We start from the raw sequence: 18,380 nt of genomic DNA, 5'->3' as shown, positions 1-18,380 counted from the left end.
GAGGGGAGGGCTGTTCCACATTTATTAACAAACCTGAAGGTCTCACCCTGAAAAGTTAACATCTGAAACCATCACCCAAGGCACAACCCACCCACCCCACAGTTAGCACAGACAACGGAAGGGCCTGAGCACGAGCGGGAGACCAGGAGCTGGGGTCTCCGAGGCCTCGGCCCCTAAAACACGTACTTCATGTGCTTGATGCCGTATGTCTTGAAGAACACCATGAGGATGAGGGCCCAGAGCCCCAGGATGAAGCCTCCCGGCGGGTGCCATTCCTTCTGCTTGGGTTTCTGCAAAGAACGACAGCATGTCACAACGCGGAAAGCGCTCGGAACCAGGCCGCCGTTAAAGCAAGGCGGACCAACCAACTCTGGGGCGGGACGGGGAGCAATTAAGCCAGAGGCGCCCCAAAGGGCCACGCCGGACTCTGCCCTCGGGGAAGGACACCCACTCCCCTTCATCCTTCCTCCGAGAAATGACCTGGGGCCCCACTCTGGGCGCCAAGGCTGCCCAACTCCTAGCGAGCGGCTCCCGGGGCCGCAGATCCATATGGCGGCGCGGAGGGCCAGCGCTGAGCCAGCCGCGAGGGCCCAAAGGGATGGAGAGATCTGCAGGCATTTCTCTGCCGGGACAGCCGCGCTCCTCCCATCGCCCCACAAGCTGCCGGGATGGAAGAAGGAAGCCCCGAGATGCGTGGCCAAAAGCCCAGCTTTGCAGTGGCCGAATGCATGAGGGTTGTGGGAGATGTCATAAGAAGCAATCGGAGGCAGGACTAGAGAGTCTGGGGAGACTTGCAGGAACCCCAGCTGGGGTAGGGAACAGAGCAGGAGGCCGTGGTCCTCGGCAGCCAAGCTGTACAGTGACCGCTCTGAGGGACGTGGCTGCCTCCACAATGAGACAATCCGGGCCAGATCCAATGGCCTCATGCTAGAGAGAGTCATCAGCAGCCAGAGAGGGGCCGCAGTGGCTCCCAGAGAGGGGCCGCGGGGGCTCCCAGCACTCTTCCCTTTGTTGTTTACTTGCTGTGTTTTCTTTCTCATTTTCTTTCCTTTTTGATTGGATTTTTCTTGTGCAAGATAAAGGTGGAATACGTTTAGAAGTGGACATGTATAACCTAGATTGGATCCCTTGCTGTTTGGAGACAAGAGTAGGGAAGGGGGGGGAGAAAACTATGGAGCGCAAGGTTTTGCAAGGGGGGACATTGAGAACTCTCCTTGCATGGATTTTGAAAGTAAAAAGCTATTATTACAATTTTTTAATTGTTCTGGTTCCTGGATGCATTGGAACAACCATGTCTGCCCAGGCTCCTTTGGCCCCTTCCTTCTCTGTCACAGCGGTGGCCTCTCGGCTCCATGTCCCTGGACTGATAGGAACACAGCTACCAAGAGCTGCTGGGTACCTTTTGGCACCTGTCGCCCCTTTCCCCCACTCTTTGGCCGCTCTGGGGACCAGCTCTAGGAACGTGATCCCTTGGTCTTGTGGATGTCCACGACGTCTAGAGCAGTTCCCAGCCCCCCCAATCCGGTGCATGGAGTTGGCCGGGCCATTGAACAGGATCTTGGGGTTCTACTAAAAGAATGGAGTCGGAAGTTCATGAAAAGACAGGTTCTGTGGTGTTGGAGCAGCCCATCTCGGGGCCGAGGGGGCTCCTTCTCAGCCACGGCTTCCACAATGTCGGCTTCTCTGTTTTTGGTCTGGTGAATCCTGTCAAGTCTGTCCCACGGGAGCCAGTCGTACCTTCAGACGCTCACAGGCCTTGTCCGTCTGTAAAGGTCCGGCTCCTCCCTGCTCCCAGCATCAGCTGCCTGAGGTCAGGACAGTTCCTGGGTCCTCCCTGAGGAGCCTCGCTCACACAATCCCGGGTTTGGAGCTGGGAGTGAAACCACTTCCCCTCATCTGATGGACAAGGAAAAGGACACTGGGGAGCGCTCCACAAACCTACAGGAGGGGACAACGGAGGTTCCTTGGGGTACCAGACCGGAGAGAGGGCGGCCCTTGAGTAGAGGACGGCGGCCTTGGGGCCCTTCCAGCCCTCACCGCTGGATAGCTCCCTATGGGAGAAGGTGGAGGGAGGCTCCTCACCCCAGAGTTCCCCAGGCCGGTAAAACCACAGGTTTGTCTCCGCCTCGATCCCCTGAGAGCCAATGAGATAACTGTATGGCTCTGGGCGCAGAGTCTGGCACACACTAGGTGCTTAATAAACACTTGTTCTCTTCCTTCCCCTCCTTTCCCCAAGGGTCGAACAAGGGTGGAGGCCCAAACTGCAGGAAAACTGCAATGATCGTTCCCAGGGATCCCGGGCTTCCCGAGAAGGCAAAGCCCCGGCTTTTCAACGCCCCACTCTACGGGGCGGTGGCAGGACCCGGCCAACAGAAAGCAAAGTCCTGGGAAGGAGACAAGGCTCCCAGTGAGTGCAGATGGGTGAGGAAGGAGCCCCCAAGGCGATCCACAGAACCGTCTTTCCCTATGGCCAGAAGCAGCCCCCAAGGTGGTCCACAGAACCGGCCCAAGAGCCTCCTATCCATTTTAGAGAATGTCTCACCACTACTGCAGAAAAGCTCTCTGATGGGCCAGGGCCCCTCTCTCCTGATGACTTTCTGCCCAATACTTTGCCTGTCCACACATGCTTCTTGCCCCGCCCCACTCCACTGGGAGCCCCTGGAGAGCGGAGACTTTGCCATCTCCGCACTTAGCATGATGCCAAAGCATACAGTAAGTGCTTAATAAATGCACCCTTTGGAAAGTGAGAAAGACCACGTTAAGACCATGAAGAAGGGCCCCCGCCCCAGGGGGGCCCCTGGACTATGCTCTCAGTCCAGCTGACAAGGACTGTGTGCGAGGACCCCCCTCCCCGGCTGTGCACAGATCTTCCTGTTAAGCTCGCCCCGCCTCCACAAAGGCCTCTGCAGGGGTCTTCTTCCAACAGCCACAGCTTTGACTCACAATTACATCTGTCCCATTGGACACCCAACCACATTATACTCGAAATAAGGGAGACCCCCCCGCTTCCCACAGAATGGCGATGTGACCCAGAACAGACCCTTCCTCCATAACAATGGCTATAACACAAAGGAAACTCCCCCAGTTAAAAAAAAAAAGAAAAAAAAAAGCTGACCACATCGGGAGCAAACACTATACAGCTGAAGGGCCACCGATTATGGAAATGCTCGATATTTCAAATTAAAAGGTGGGTAGCTAAGCAACAGCGACCTTCCCGCTGTGAATGGTCCGCAGTCTCTCACCCTGGCTGGGCCGAGATGCACATCATTACACGGAACTTCAAAAACCAGTTAACGGAGCCCGGTTCCAAGCACTGTAATTAAGGTAAGAAGGAAGCGAAGGATTTTCAAATTAAACGAGTCTATGGGGAAGCTGATGGAAATTGTCCAAGATTTTCAATAAGGCCTTTTCATAAAACATATAGAACATAAAAATGCTATTAAAATGGATTTTATAGAAAGAAAAAATCATCAAGCAGACGTTCCGAAGGCACTGCTAGAATTAGTTCGGAAAGGCTGTTTTGTCACTCTTCGTTGTGGAATCGGGAGGAGGTGATTGGGATTTCTACTCTTCCTACTTAAGATACAAAAAGCAACTTCAATTTATACTCCAAGTCTGGGTTAAACAAAAGGCCAGATGCAGATGAGGGAATGAGAGAACGAAGCCCCGCCTGTGCGGCGTCACACCTCAGAGACACAAGGAGGAACACCCCAGCTCTGAAGGGGCAAGCCATGTGTGCCCCAAAGTGCCAGGCCACTGACTCACCGGCAACGCCTCGGGACTATTTGTGACTCTCTGGGACTGTTCTTGTGTGACTTTTGTTTGTGACTAGAATTGTGACTATTATTGTGTGACTTTTGTTTATGACTAAAATTATGACTATTATTGTGTGACTTTTTTGTGACTAGAATTGTGACTTTTGTTTGCCACAATTATTTGTGACTATCATTGTGATTATTATTGTGTGACTTGTTTGTAACTATTATTGTGTGACTTCCGTTTGTGACTATTATTGTGACTTTGTGTGACTATTGTGTGATTTTTGTGACTCTTATTGTGACTTGTTTGTGATTAGTATTGTGACTCTTATTGTATGAGTTGTTTCTGATTAGTATTGTGACTATTATGTGTGACTTTTTGTGACATATTGTGACTATTTCTTGTATGACTTTATTGTGACTTATTTGTGACTATTATCGTGTGACTTTTGTGACTAGAATTGTGACTATTATTGTGACTTTTTGTGACTATTATTGTGTGACTTTTGTTTGTGACTAGCATTGTGACTTATTTTGACTTGTTTGTGACTTGTTTGGCATAATTATTTGTGACTATTGTGACTATTTGTGACTATTATTGTGTGACTTTGTGATTATTTGTGACTTGTTGGTGACTGTTATTGTGTGACTTTTCGTGACTATGACTTGTCTGTGACTGTTATTTGTGACTACTATTTGTGACTTTTGTTTGTAACTATTGTGATGATTATTGTCTTTTTGTGATTATTGACTTTTGTGACTATTATTATGTAACTTTTTGTGATTATTTGACTTTTGTTTGTGACTATTATTTGTGACTTCTGTTTGTGACTTATTGTGTGACTTTTTTGTGACTATTTGTGACTTTTGTCTGTGACTGTTAGTGTGTGACTTGTTTGTGACTATTATTTGTGACTTTGTCACTATTATTGGGACGATTATTGTGTGACTATTGCTGTGACGATTATTTAGCAGGTTTGACAAGGGATCAGCAATGTCACGTGTGACGCCAAGCGCCTGCACAAAGTTGTCCTGAATAGAGAGATTAGGACGGAGCCCTGGGAAGCTGGACTCCCTCATAAAGCTCCTGGTTCCTCCTCCTGGAACAATGGCTGGAGAGACAAATCCCCACAAGAGGGGAGGGGGGGGGGAGCAGGAGCACCGGGTGTAAAGGAGGGTGAACCAGGAGAGGAAGGGTAGCTCAGGCTCCCCATGCGCACCAAAGCTCAGGGAAGATGAGTTCTGATGCCCCAGGTGATGTCCCCTTCCAAAGCGTGGCTCTCTAGCGCATGGCTCTCGAGCATCTGGAAACGGGGTCCCCAAAGTTACTGAATAGCTCTTGACCAGCTACTCCTCAGCCTAAACCACAACGAGATCAAGAAGAGAGCAGCTCCATGGCGGGAGGGACAGAAACATAGTGATTTGTTCACTTACTCTTCGTTATTTCAGTTGTGCCCCGCTCTTTGTCATCGCTGCACATTTGGGGGGTGGCGGCCATTTCCTCTTGCAGCCCATTTCACAGATGAGGAAACTGAGGCAGACAGCGACTGGCCCAGGGTCAGAGGGCCAGTCAGTGTCTGAGGGCGCAGCAGAACACGACGCTCCCCGGCTCCAGGCCCGACACTCTCCAAGGAGGTCAAGATCAGTCCCAGCGGAGGCCACAGAGGCCTGAGCTGGGCGGGAGCAGAGGCGTCATCAGGACCTGCGCCAGGGGAAGGGCCGTGGGAGCGCTTGGTCACGGGCGCGGTCTGGGGCTGACAAATGGGCGCGGGGCAGGACTGGGCAGACCCCCGGGCGGCCTTCCCCTGGGCCCGCGGGCAGCGGAGCTTCCGGAGAGGCGGCGAAAACAAGTGAAACCTTGCCATGGGCGAGAGCAGGCTCTCAACAAACAAACGCGATCCTTCCGTTTAATCTGCGAGCGGGGTCCACACCGCGTCTGTCTGTGTGTCCGGCTCTTTGGGATGTTGTGTAAAGTCAACCTCACTGGGTTCTGTGACTTCTGATTAAAATGGAACCAATCACCAGAGAGCGGGGCGCCGCAAACACAAACATCATGGGAGCTGTATCCGAGGAGGCAGCCCCGGCCCGGCCCGCAGAGCGCCCCTTTCCTGTGCGCCCCCGATAAAAGTCCCCGCCGAGACCTCAAGGGCACGCGAGGACCACCCCAAGGTCTCCGACTCGTTGGCAAAAGAACCGGGCCCATTTCCGGCTCCCACGGGCGGCTGTTTCCCCAGAAGGGCCGGTGACTGGTGACCCCGCAGAGAGTCCGGGCTGGCAAAGGGGAGACCCCGGCCACCTCCTGATGTCCCCCCCCCCCGCCCCACAATGCGCCCGCCCCAGAAAACTGCCGATGAGACTCTCGGAGCCAATGGGACGCACCAGGCTGTGCAGGGGGGCTGGGGGAGGTGGTGCCGCGTCTGACGCAGAAATGCTGCGCGCATGGCCTCGGGTCCGAAAGCCCCCGCACTCCCACCGACCCCCCCACCGAGAGCTGCTTTCCCAGCGCCCCCTCTCCCGCCTTCCGCCGCGGGCCTTTGCCCTCCTTCCTCCCCTCTCGGGCGCCGGCTGGCTGTGTCCTCGGGCACATCCCCTCCCGTGGGCTCCCGGGGACCCTCACACCTTCTGGCGTTGTCGTGAGGGTCCAAGGAGGTCCCACCGGTGCGTCCCCAAGCATCTGCCCGGCACACAGTAGGTGCCTATCCCCTCCCCTTCTCCTGGCACACAGTAGGTGCCTATCCCCTCCCCCTCCCCATCTCTCCTCTCCCCCGGCCATCTCAGACCCGGAGGTCTGCCAAGATCTCAGAGGCGCCCCTCCCCCCATACCTCCGCCAATGTCCTGGGCTCCCGGGCATGGTCCGGCCCGGCCCCTCCTGGGGATGCAACTGCGCAGCGCTCTCAGCCCCAGAGAAGAACCAGAATCTCCCGTCGAGACCATTGCTGGTGATAGGAGAGGTCAGTGGGCTCATCTGGGGTGCTCAGCCCTGGGATCCCCCAGTGCTTCCTCGTCTTCGCGCCCCCAGGGTGTCTGTCCGCGGCTGCCCCGGGGGGTGGTGCTGCAGTCACACTTGTTACCCGTGTCACCCCAAGGCCAAGCACAGAGCCCGGGATGCAGGAAGCACATCGTAAACGCTTCTACATGGAGGCCCTTGTTTCATTTGCTTTTCCAAAATATGATTTTCAATCAGTCACTGCTTTTCTCCTTGTTCCATTCTGCCCCACAACTACAGCTACAAAGAAGGAGAAAGAGTCCCTCATAGCGAAGATGCCCGCTAAGGCAGGGCCACACACGCTTCATCGCAATTGGGATCCAGCCCAGCTCAGGCCGCAACCCCCAGCCTCGGGAATCAGCGTGGGACTCATGCTGACATCATGCTGATCGGGGAGGACGTCGTGCTGACATCATGCTGATCGGGAGGACGTCGTGCTGACATCATGCTGATCGGGGAGGACGTCATGCTGACATCATGCTGATCGGGGAGGACGTCATGCTGACATCATGCTGATCGGGGAGGACGTCATGCTGACATCATGCTGATAGGGGAGGACGTCACTGTTGTTGAGGGGAGGACGTCCTGTTGACCACTCTGGCCAATGTTGCTCGGATTGTGTAAAATCTTCCATTTCAAGGCCTCAGTTTGGCCAGACCGATCCAGGAAAGTCTTCAGCGTTTTCTCGGAAACAAGCATTTTCTCATTTCCTGTTAGCATTCCTTTATTTTCAGTGGGCTAACAACAGTCAGACTTCCAGCAGAGAGCAGGATCCACCCGCAATTTCAAATGCTTAAAGACCAGCGAGCTCCGAGCTCCTTCCATCGAACTCACCCAAATAAAGACGGCCATTTTAGTGTGGCGGTAAGCTAAAAGAGCATTCCTCAACCAAGTGGAAGAAAGGGAGAAGGGAAGAAGAAAGAGGGAAGAAAGAAAGAGAAGAGGAAAGAAAAGAAATGGAGAAAAGAAAAAGTCTCCTCTCTCTGGTTTTCAGGGATACCCCCCTCGGATTCTCTCTTTTTTTTCTCTGTAGAAACACGGACAAAAACATTCCCGCTGAGATTAAAAAACTCAAACTCCCTTCAGTGTGTACTGTATTCTGGAGTAAGTCAGGTAAGTCATATCTGAAGTAAAAAGTTAAGGAGGCTTTTACAAGGAGAATGAACCTCTTCAAAGATCGTCTTTTGTTCTCTCTCCTCTTAAAATGATGGAAAATTGGCCTCTGGCTGAGGCTGTCCATAGGAAGCCGGACAAGACGATCATTTCAATTAAGCTGAGCTCCCTTCACTCTCTAATAACAAAATGTGGGGCTTCCCTATAGGGTGTAAAGAAGATCTCTGACCGCTACTACACTCCACCACCTATGAGCCAGCAGGGATGGAGGGAGGCAGGAAACAAGCCTTCTGTCAAGAGAGAAGTGACTTGAAGGTCCGAAATCCCAGAGTCATAGAAAGGAGGTTAATGTCTGTATTGTCTCAAGGCCTACAACGCAGACTCAGGAGGCTGTCTTGAGAGACATGAATCCTCTTCTGTAATGCTGGATTTAAGGTGGAAAATCGAAAATCACAGCTAGATTCCTCCTGAGAAAGTACCTGATCACAACTGTTGGTCTGATTGCTTAGAAATGCATGGGGATGCCATGACCCCAGCGACATTATTCTGGCAATAGCAGGAGAAGTTAAGACCTGATCTTAGCAAGGAGCTCACCGTCCTCCCCTTCAGTGATATCTGCTATCCACTTAAAAGGAAATGCATCTCACACCCTCCCATTTTTACCTTGTAAGCTGAATCATTTTACACACACCATGACTACTTAAAGGAACCAGAAAGATGGCAGTCCCTGTTCACTGAAATTGTTTCTTGGTGCATCAAAGTACATCAAAGGAAAAACTTGCTTTCTGACCAAAGTTTTTGGATCCTGGATTTGGGTTCACAGTCAAAACTTTGATCAATGACTGGTCAACAATACAGACACTTGATAAATTTTGAAGAACTTTCAAAGATCCCACCCCTCATCCCACGGCAGTCAATCAGTGAAACATCAGAATAAACAAAATTATAAATATTCTAAAGAGGAGTGAAAAGACATACCATGATACCAGTGAAGATTGCATTTAAGCAACAGCTGAAGACAGACCTAGAATCTTTGGGGATTTTTTTTTTTTAAAAGAAACACTGAAGGAAGAATGGCAGTCCAGACCTAAAGCTGTTATTATCTAGCAAAGCTGTTATCAAAACTACTTGCTACTTGTTAAAAAAAAAAAAAAAGAAAGAAAAATTAATCAATGGGACTTGACAGAATCAGGAAGAATCAAACTGAACAGCCCAATATTCAATGGCCCCTCCAACAAAGACATTCTTTGACCAGAACTGAGAGGAAAACTGCCAAAAAGTTTGGCTCCAAGTCCCAAATGAATATGTGATCTCTGTGAAAATAGTCCCATCATTAAAACCTAGAGGTTTGGATGCAGGCATCCCCATAGTGATTCTTAACCCAAGGGGTTAGGAGATCAACGTGGGGTACAAGCATCCTGATTATAAGACATGAAAAAGACCCAGCAGCAAGAAAGCAGGAGAAAAATGCCTTTTAAAATAACCTACAGATAGTAAAAAACACTTGGGAGTCTACCTGTTGGAGTCCAGCTCCACAGTAAATTTACTAGGACCAGGCAGAGAGAATCGGGAATATGAATTCTTCAAAGTTTATTGATCAGAGAGACAAATAGTTTTCTCTTTTGCCCAGTCTGGCTGTGCTTTTTAATCCCTACCTGCTCCTACTTTATGAAAATCAGTAACTGCTAAGCAAAGGTAATCACCTTTTTATTTTAACAGATTAAAGTGAAATGAACCCATAAATAGACAAACAAATGTAGTTGGGGCCATCTGTTGGACATGCCTTAGCACAGAAACAAAGAACGGTATCCATTTTCCATGAAAAAAGTGTCAGCTTTCGGTCATAAAATCCCTATCTTACTTCAAAATTTAAGCCATTAAGGAGGAGCTCAGTGGTTTGATTTTAAAATTAATGTCTGTGAAGTAATTGTAAAATTTAATTATATTGAAAACCATCCATTTCTTCTCCCATCTGTCTCCCTAGGACAGTCCCCAAGCATTGATTTGAATGGCTCCCTGGGCCTGCCCAGGAGCGTGAGTAAACAGGGCCGGGCAGGTGGGAGCCGAGCTTGGGAACACCGCCATTGGCCAGACCTCCAAGCGGCGCTCAGGGGAGCACCAAGAAAAGGAGGCCGCCGCTTCTGGTGACAGAAGGAGGGCAAGGTCCCAAGGGGCAGGTGGGAAGAGTCGCTGCTCCTCCAGACACTGGGCAAGATTCTGAACCCAGACATGCCGGCAGGGGGGTGACAGAGGGCAGGGCTCCTTCAGCTTTCCGCTTTCCCACGCGGGGGTCCCAGGACAGAAGTCCAGGAGGGCAATGGGGGAACATGGCCTGGCCACTGCTTCGGGGAAAGTCCTCTCCTAGTCACCAGGCCCAGGGAAAAGGGTCCCCTTCACTTAGAGTCACGGCCCTGCCAGGTCTAGGACTCAGAGCTGGGCCCGGTCCGGATCACAATCAGGACTGGAGTCGGGCCAGGGCCGGAATCAGTTGGGCTCCAGAGCTGAGGGTGCGTCCTCACACAGAGGCCGACCTTTCACGCAGTCAGTCCCCCCGGAGGCCCAGCCTCTCTTTGGGGCCCAGAGCTTCTGTCCTGGGGGCCGAGCCCCAAGCGCCCCACGCGCCTCACTCTGTCAACTGCTTGCTCCCACCATTCCAGACGCGCCCCGCGTGCCCAGAGTGGGAGAAGAGGCCGGAAGTGCAAGCACGGTCTCTGCCAGCACGAGGGGATTCCTGACATATAAACTGGCCGTTATTTCCAGCCGGATCATTTTCCCAAAGGTACAAATTTCGATCCAAAGTCGCTGTGTGGGATGTGTTTTCAGAAGAGCACCGAGACCCAGAAATAATAAAAGAAAGCCTCTGTTGCCTTTAATAAATGGAAACGGGCATTGCGGCTAGCAAAACACTCAATGGAAAAAATAAAATTTCTACTGAACGGTGGTGTTTGGAAAGCCCTAACAACAATAATTAAGAGCCACCGGAGGTTCTGAAGAACTCTGACATAAAGACTCTTAATTTATTCTGGTGGTCTAGAAGGGTTTGCAAATCAGTGAGGTCCAAAGGCCATAACCATCGCAGTCAACAGAGCGTTGAAAATTATTAGCACATCAGGCTCGGCGGGGCAGCGGCTAAGTACTGCTCAAATTACAGTGCGGGGCCCAAGTCCCAGCTCCGACCACATCGCTTTTTCAGTGATTACAGCAACGGGAAAAAAGCCCGGCAAAGTCTCTATAATTGGAAATGGAAAGATTGCCGGCACAGCACTCACAGTTATATTTTACAGGGATTGATAACGGGAAAGGGAGGGCAAAATTGTTTTCTCTCTTCGGTTCCACAGAAAAATCACACCCTAATGATTATCTGTGGGCCATTTTTCCTTGTCGTTTAACAAACACTATGAGCAAGGACTCCAAATGAAAGTTTTTAGAAATTACGTTTTGTTGTTTAGTAATAAATACAAAAGACAGAATCATTTTGGGCTCCCCTCCTGTTTTATATACTAAGTGAGAAATCTCCTCGTAGTTTGATACAGTGTTTTGAATGGGACTGGTCTGACATAATGACTTTGTAAAACCTAAGCAAAACAGCTATGTTGTAAGAATTAAAAAGAAAAAATATAAAGCAAACCTGGTGAATTATTTGAGCCACAGGAAGCTGTTCGGCATAATTAAGTGGTTCTGTCAGTTCTTCATCCTTTTGGCATTTGAGGTGACTGAGAGAAAAAAATGAAAATAGAAATAAAGTGAATGTCCAAACACATTAAATGCTATATTAGAAAATACAAAGTTAAGTCTAACTTTTCACTGTTGCTTATTGTTAGATTCAAATTTAAGCCAAGTGCTCATGCTACCCTAATTTTTAAAATTCCATATTTATCAAACATCTTTGAAAGAAAGTCAGTAGCAGAGGGGAAAATCTAACTTTGTATATGCCAGTGGACCATTCCTGCCTCCTTCACATCCCTCTGGTTCTCTATGACCCCCAGCTCTTCTTCAAAGTCTAAATGTCCCAAAGTCCCACACTGGTTATATGCTGTAGTCTGTCTGCACCGGTCATTTTTATGGAGATCATTGGATGCCATGTATTACCGCCACGTGGCAACCCCAGCAGGACAACGGCACTAAAGAGACAGGATTCATTTCAGAGGCAAAGGCGCTACAGCCTGTTCTCCTTCTGGGTCCATCTCATCCAAGAGATGGCAGGATAAATGAAGAGAACTCTCTGGCACATCTGGGGGATCCCTTGTAAGGAAATCTGAGAACGCAGCAGACCAAGAGTACAATCAAATGAGCTGGCGTGGATGGGTCTCAATTGACATTTAGAAAAAGGAAGAACCAAACTGAAAGGACTGGATGGTCCATCTCAGTATTTGACTATGGAATTATGAGTGGGAGGGTAGATCCCACTGGATCCAATACAGAATCTACTTCTGTAAGTGTCTGAGAATTCGTCCATGGCAAACCTCCGATTGAAAGCAAATGCAATCGTCAACTGATTCTATCTACCTTCTATGACTATTTAAATGATTTTTTTCTAATGAAACAGGAAATCTCAACATAAAATAGGAAAGCCCGGGACCTTAGTTATTATCAGTCTTTTCCAAAATAACCATCATTCTGATCCTAGTTTCCTTAACCTAACTGGATATTAAGACACATAGCGAGTTTTTTTTTTTTCCTTTCTCAGTGAATTTCATACTGACAAAACTATTTTTTCTCCAAGCTCCCCGGAAAAATTAGTAACACAACACAGCAGTCCCGTCCTTCCGGCCTAATCTAGGGAGAAAGGAGAATATTCGGTCCTAGGAGCGGCTTTCTAAGGACTAGGGGTATTTACAAGATCAACAAGTCATTAAGAAGCACGAGTGAAGAATAGTTTCTATCACCCTGGAACTTCAGCTACTGAATGAAGACTGGGCGCTATGTAAAAGTAAACGAAGGAGGTAAATAGCTTATTAAACACCCGCTGTGATCCGGGGAGTGCTCCAGGCCCAAGGTCCCAGTGTCCAGGAAGGGTCGTCCACATAGAAGTTGCCCTGGCTTTTAACATCCCGCTCCTACAAACCGTCGGGGCTCTGACTCTCCCTCTGACGCTAGGATCCTATTCCTCCCTTCTCACTGACAGCCTGCAGTCACAGCCACGTGGCCCAGCCCAGAGCATCATCCCCCAACGCTTGGGTCCCAGCCCGTGGCGCCTACAGTCACAGCCATGTGGTTACAGTCCCATGACCCAGCCCAGAGCATCATCCCCCCAATGTTTGTGGCCCAGCCTGCTGCGCCTACAGTCACAGCCATGTGGTTACAGCCACGTGGCCCAGCCCAGAGCATCATCCCCCAACGTTTGGGTTCCAGCCCGTGGTGCCTATAGTCACAGCCACGTGGTTACAGCCACGTGACCCAGCCCAAAGCATCATCCCCCAACGTTTGGGTTCCAGCCCGTGGCGCCTATAGTCACAGCCACATGGTTACAGCCACGTGACCCAGCCCAAAGCATCATCCCCCAATGTTTGGGTTCCAGCCCGTGGCGCCTATAGTCACAGCCACGTGGTTACAGCCACGTGACCCAGCCCAGAGCATCATCCCCCAACGTTTGGGTTCCAGCCCACAGCACCTATAGGCACAGACACGTGGTTACAGCCACGTGGGGCGCCTACAGTCACAGCCACATGGTTACAGCCACGTGACCCAGCCCAGAGCATCATCCCCCAACGTTTGGGTTCCAGCCCGCGGCGCCTATAGTCACAGCCATGGGGTTACAGCCACGTGGCCCAGAGGCTGTTAGAACGCCAACTCCTCCACTAGGCCAAACCCACCCAGGACAGCGGCTCAGAAGCCCCGAACTTGGCCCGGTCTCGGAAGGAACGCCCACCCAGAGAGCTCACCGCGGCAGGCCGGGGCTGAGGGACCACGGGAGAGCATCCCTCAGCCAGCACGCCAGGTCACTCGGGGCCCGCCCCGCCCACAGCACAGGGACTGCCCCCAGCACCAGAGGTGTCAGAGAATTCCTAGGGCAGGAAAGTCCGAGTCCCTAAAAGCGACGGCTCCCACTGGCCTTCCAGCCACGGCCACACACGTGGTCAGCCCGGGACTGACCGGCGCGCCTGCTCTGTGCCATCTGTCAGCCCCAAGACAGCTCTCCTCCCCTCCCAGAGTCCTCTGCAACTTCGGACCCCCCCTCCCGCCAGAAGCTTCCATCTTGTTTATTTGTCTTTCTCACCACCTTCCGGACCTCTTTTCTTTGGCTCTTTTACAGATTGAGGTTGCTATGGAAACGAGTCCGCCTCTTTCTGGAAGGCAGGCCTTCTTGAAACCCTGCACAGTTCCAGGGGTGTTTGGTGGCTCCCAGGCCCTCCCTGGACAGAACCCAGTTCCTTGGTGACACGGGTGACCCTGTCCTTCCACAGGGGGCATTTGGGGGCCCCCTTCCCCCAGTGCCATTAATCGAGGGGCCAGAGTCCCAGGCTGCACCTCAGACTGTGGCAGCAACATAGGACACGAGGACAAAGGCTGCTGCAGAGGCCTCGGCCCCAGATGAAGACCCCTGGAGTGGCCCTCAAGCCCAGGTTCCATCTTGAAGGCTGGGATTCAACACACGGGTCAATTCCCCAGACAGAACCGAACTCCAGCATGGCAGCTTCCTCCCATTCGATGCCAGTCTTGTAGCCCCACTGCAGACGTATCTGGGGTGACCGCCACAAAACCAAGGGGGAGGCTTGAAGCCGCCATGTCCTCATGCTCAAGGTAAGCCAAGAACTGTAAACACCCTTCTGTAAACACCCCGCTGCTGGGCCGGCCCAGGAGGACTCAGCCGGCTCTGAGAGAATCGCCTCCATCACAAATGGCCCAAGCAGAGGCGCCAGCCCGGGCTCCTCCTCCCCTCGGCCAGCCTCAGTGGGCCAGGCAGCAAGGGCAAGAAAAGCCAGCGTCCTCCATCAGCCTCCCAGGATTCTTCACGGGCCGCCTGAACCTTTGGAACGGCAGGGCCAGCTGGCACTCGAAAGGACAAGCCCTGTGCTCCAGAACATGGGAGCAGAACCTCCATCTGGGTCCAAGAGTCACCGGACTGGTGTACCGTGGGAAAGGGCCTAATAAATAGGGGTCAAAGGGTGTGAGCGAGAGGAATCTCAGAGGGGACCCCATGTTCCCACATACAAAGGTTCAGCTGTGGAAAATTCTGATTGGCCACTGGGGACAAAAGGAAGACCAGTGGATGGCAAGGGCAAAGTCATCATTCGAGGCCATCTGAGCCTCCCAAAGGTTAGGGCTATTCCAACGTGGAGAGATGTCCAGATGGGGGGCCGACAGCCTCGGAGGCCCCTCCCCGCGCTCAGTATCTGATGGAGTGCCACATCACCCACTGACCTCCCCATCCAATGGCCACTCCTTCCAATCCTTTCCTCCCTCCTCCTCCTCAGCACATCACCCCGTCGGCCTCTCCTTCAGGACAGCCCCCCCTCCCCCATTCATGCTCTCCTCCTCCCCTTTCCTCCTAACCATGGATAGTTCCAGCGACCTGCATTTCCCACCAGCAGCTCCGCTTGGATCCGGGTCCACAAAAGCAGACCACCATGGTGAGCCGCTCCTGGCCCTGCACACCTTTCATCCTCAGTCCCTTCCCCCAAGGGGTCCCCTCCCTAAGGGCAGGGACTTGTTCTTAGTTGTTTCTCTGGGGCTGAGGGTGGGGCCTGGCTCTTAAGGCTTATGAACTACTGACTCCTTCCTTTGTGGATCCACCTCCCCCAGCCCCCCAGCCCCCCAGTCCCACTCCCTCTGGGGGGGGCTCTCAGTTCTCCTCCCTGCATGCTGGGTCTTGGGGAGCTCATCTGTTTGGATATTTTATCATTTTTATGCAGATTCAAACTTAAGTCTCTGGGGCTCTAGTCCCCAATTGCCAATGACCCACAGGCCACTTGGAACTCTGTGGCCCAGCTTTATGCCCTGGCCTTGAACGCCGTCAGGGCAGCAATCCTAGCCAGCTTTGACTCTCTCAGCCACATTCACTAGTCAAGTCTGAAAGACCCCACCGACCTCAACCACAGCTCTGGTCTCCCTTCTCTGTTCCCTAGGCCAGGCCTTGATCTTTCCCCACATGCCTCCTTTTCACCTGAAAACTTTTTACAAAACCCCAGGGATCTGGGCACTCGGCAAACATTTACTGATAATGAATCATAAAGAAAAGTATTAATAAAAAGCTATAATTTTTAAAAAAGAAATTAAAAAAATACATAAAAGTATGTTAAAACAATTCTCTGGGATACATATAATTTCACCATTCGTTGGAGACGAAAGCAACTTTGCCTCCTAACGAGAACGAGACGGACGTGCTTGTTCATTTTAACTTGAAAATTTAATCTCAGTGGGATAGCAGATCTTTCCCTGGGGCCAAATTTCTCCTGCCCCAACCCCATGTGGGGTCTTGACCCACAGTGTAAAAGGAGACCCCACTCTAGTTCAGGCCCTCATTGCTTCCACCTGAGGTTACAACAACAAAACCCTCCTAAATCAGGCTCCTGGGGCCAGGTCTCTCCTGTCTTGAATCCAATTTCCACAGAGGCCAGCACCCCTCACTGTTCAGCACATATAGCTGGGGGGGGGGGGGGGGGTCTTTGCTGCGACAGCTTCACACCCAAAGCCCAATGGCCTGGCTCCGATCTACCTGTCCAGGCCCCTCCTAGCTCAGAGTCTTCCCAATGGCTGCTCCGGGGCTTCTCGGCAATCCCGGCTTCCTTCAAGGGTCAGCTCAAGCAGACGGAGGGGAGGGGGGAGCCAGGGGGAGGAGCTAAGACTCCCCAGCCGCAGGCAGGGACCATCCCACGTCTGTTTTGTGTGTGCCTACACCGTGTTCGTCCGTCTACAGCCACTGACCTAGCTCTACCTGCACTAGAAAAAACAAACAATGGCGGTTCCTTCAGGCCGGGGCCGCCGTGCGCTTGTGCCCCAGGCTCAGTGCCCAGCACAGGCCTGGGACGGAGCTGCTTCCGAGGAAGGCCCATCACCCGGGAGCAGGAGAACCGCCCTGGCCTCTCACTTGGAAAAGCAGCGCCATCTTGTGGGAGCTCGGGATACCGCTGCAAAGGTCCATTAACCAGTTTCCCGACATCCATCAGGGGTCAGAGCCATGGGTCTGGCCTACAAGGACACAGGCCCACGGGGGCCCCTCTGCCCACCGGGGCCGGGCTCGAATGGGGTTGTCCATCCACCCACCTATCCCGGCCCCCGCCAGTCCTTCACTTGGGCCCTCGGGTTCCATCGCTATCCCTGATCCACCAACAGAAATTCCCTTCCCCAGTCCCTGGTCTGCAAGGCCCAAGCCTATTAGAATGCAGGCTTCCTGAAGACGAGGATGTAATTCACACTCTTAAATGTTTATTTTAAATATAATTCAATGTAAAATATGTTTATATTTCTCTCATCCGTGCCCGGCAGAGAGGCCCTTGTTCTTTGTGCAAACATAAAATACAAGTACTATATTTACATAACATGTAACAAAATGTTCAATATTTTATTTTTTCATTCAAATGATTCTTATGTCTATGTTACTTTTGCATCTCTTTGTTTCCTGATTTGTAAAATGGGGGGGGGTCCCTTCCCCTCTATTTCTGTGACTTTGTGACCCCTACTATGACTCTCAAGCATCAATAAGTGGCCTTTGCAGTCACTGAACGGCCTCCTTGGACTTGCATAAAAACTCACTGCAAACAGAGCCTGTAGCTCTTTGTCCTTGTATCCCAGAAGCCCACGCTACACCTAGGGCTGAGTAGGCAATAACGTCAATCCGAGTCTACACTGATTAAGATGAAGTTTTGCACAAACCGGTATAAAGTGCATGTGGCAGGGAAGCCTCGTCCCCCCCACCACAGGGACAAGAATCAAAATCGAGTCCACACCGAGAGGCCCAGAATCCAACCCTGTCAGACGCCACCATCAGACGCCGCCGCCAGTCCCGGGCACTGACACACCCCTCCCTTTTCCCAATCTTGCAGACAGAGCCAGAAATGGCCCGCTTTGCTTTGCATTCTTGATGGGTTCCATGTACTTGGGCTGGGGGTGAGGAGAATTTCCCAGGGAATAAAAAGTCAGAGTAGGAGCAAGAAACAGGACCTGCTTACGGCATCTCCACGGGAGTTCGGCACCAGCTCTGCCGAGTTCCACATTTCCCGGAGAACGCCTGGGCGTGGACGCTGCAGTACGGAGGTTCTGGCTCTGGTCTGCACCAAGCCCGTTTCCAAAGGAGGAGGAGGAAACAAATGCAGCCAAGGCCCGGCTCTCAAAAGCTCCACTCAATCCTCCCTCCCTGCAGACAAAGCTCGGGTTGTGGCCACAAGGGTTCCGACAGAACGCTGGCCTTTTAGCCAGAGACTTGCACAGATTTCGGCAGTTCTGGTCCAAGACAACGTTCTAGCTCACTAACTGAAGAAATGCAACGTCAAACCTCTCCGAAGTGTCTTCCCATTTTATCCAGAAATAATGTTGTGGGAAAAGAGGCAACTAATGCATTTTGGTGGAGATGTGAAGTGGGCCA

General features: G+C 51.6%; 1 protein-coding gene across 1 annotated transcript in view; it reads right to left on the bottom strand.

The window, feature by feature from the left end:
- The window catches only part of PIGK (phosphatidylinositol glycan anchor biosynthesis class K), a 62,948-nt gene continuing 44,568 nt past the window's right edge, over positions 1-18,380 (bottom strand). Inside the window, exons 12-13 of the mRNA XM_031967352.1 lie at positions 11,487-11,571; positions 1-290 (exon numbers count right to left, since the gene is read on the bottom strand). Of these exons, the coding sequence (XP_031823212.1) occupies positions 174-290; positions 11,487-11,571 (202 nt within the window). The 3' untranslated portion in view covers positions 1-173. The remainder of the gene's footprint in view (positions 291-11,486; positions 11,572-18,380) is intronic.

This window comes from Sarcophilus harrisii, chromosome 4 (assembly GCF_902635505.1).
Source record: "Sarcophilus harrisii chromosome 4, mSarHar1.11, whole genome shotgun sequence".
NCBI classification, from domain to species: Eukaryota; Metazoa; Chordata; class Mammalia; order Dasyuromorphia; family Dasyuridae; genus Sarcophilus; species Sarcophilus harrisii.
Note: the sequence above shows the minus strand (reverse complement) of the source record. Positions and strands in the feature narration are given on the sequence as shown.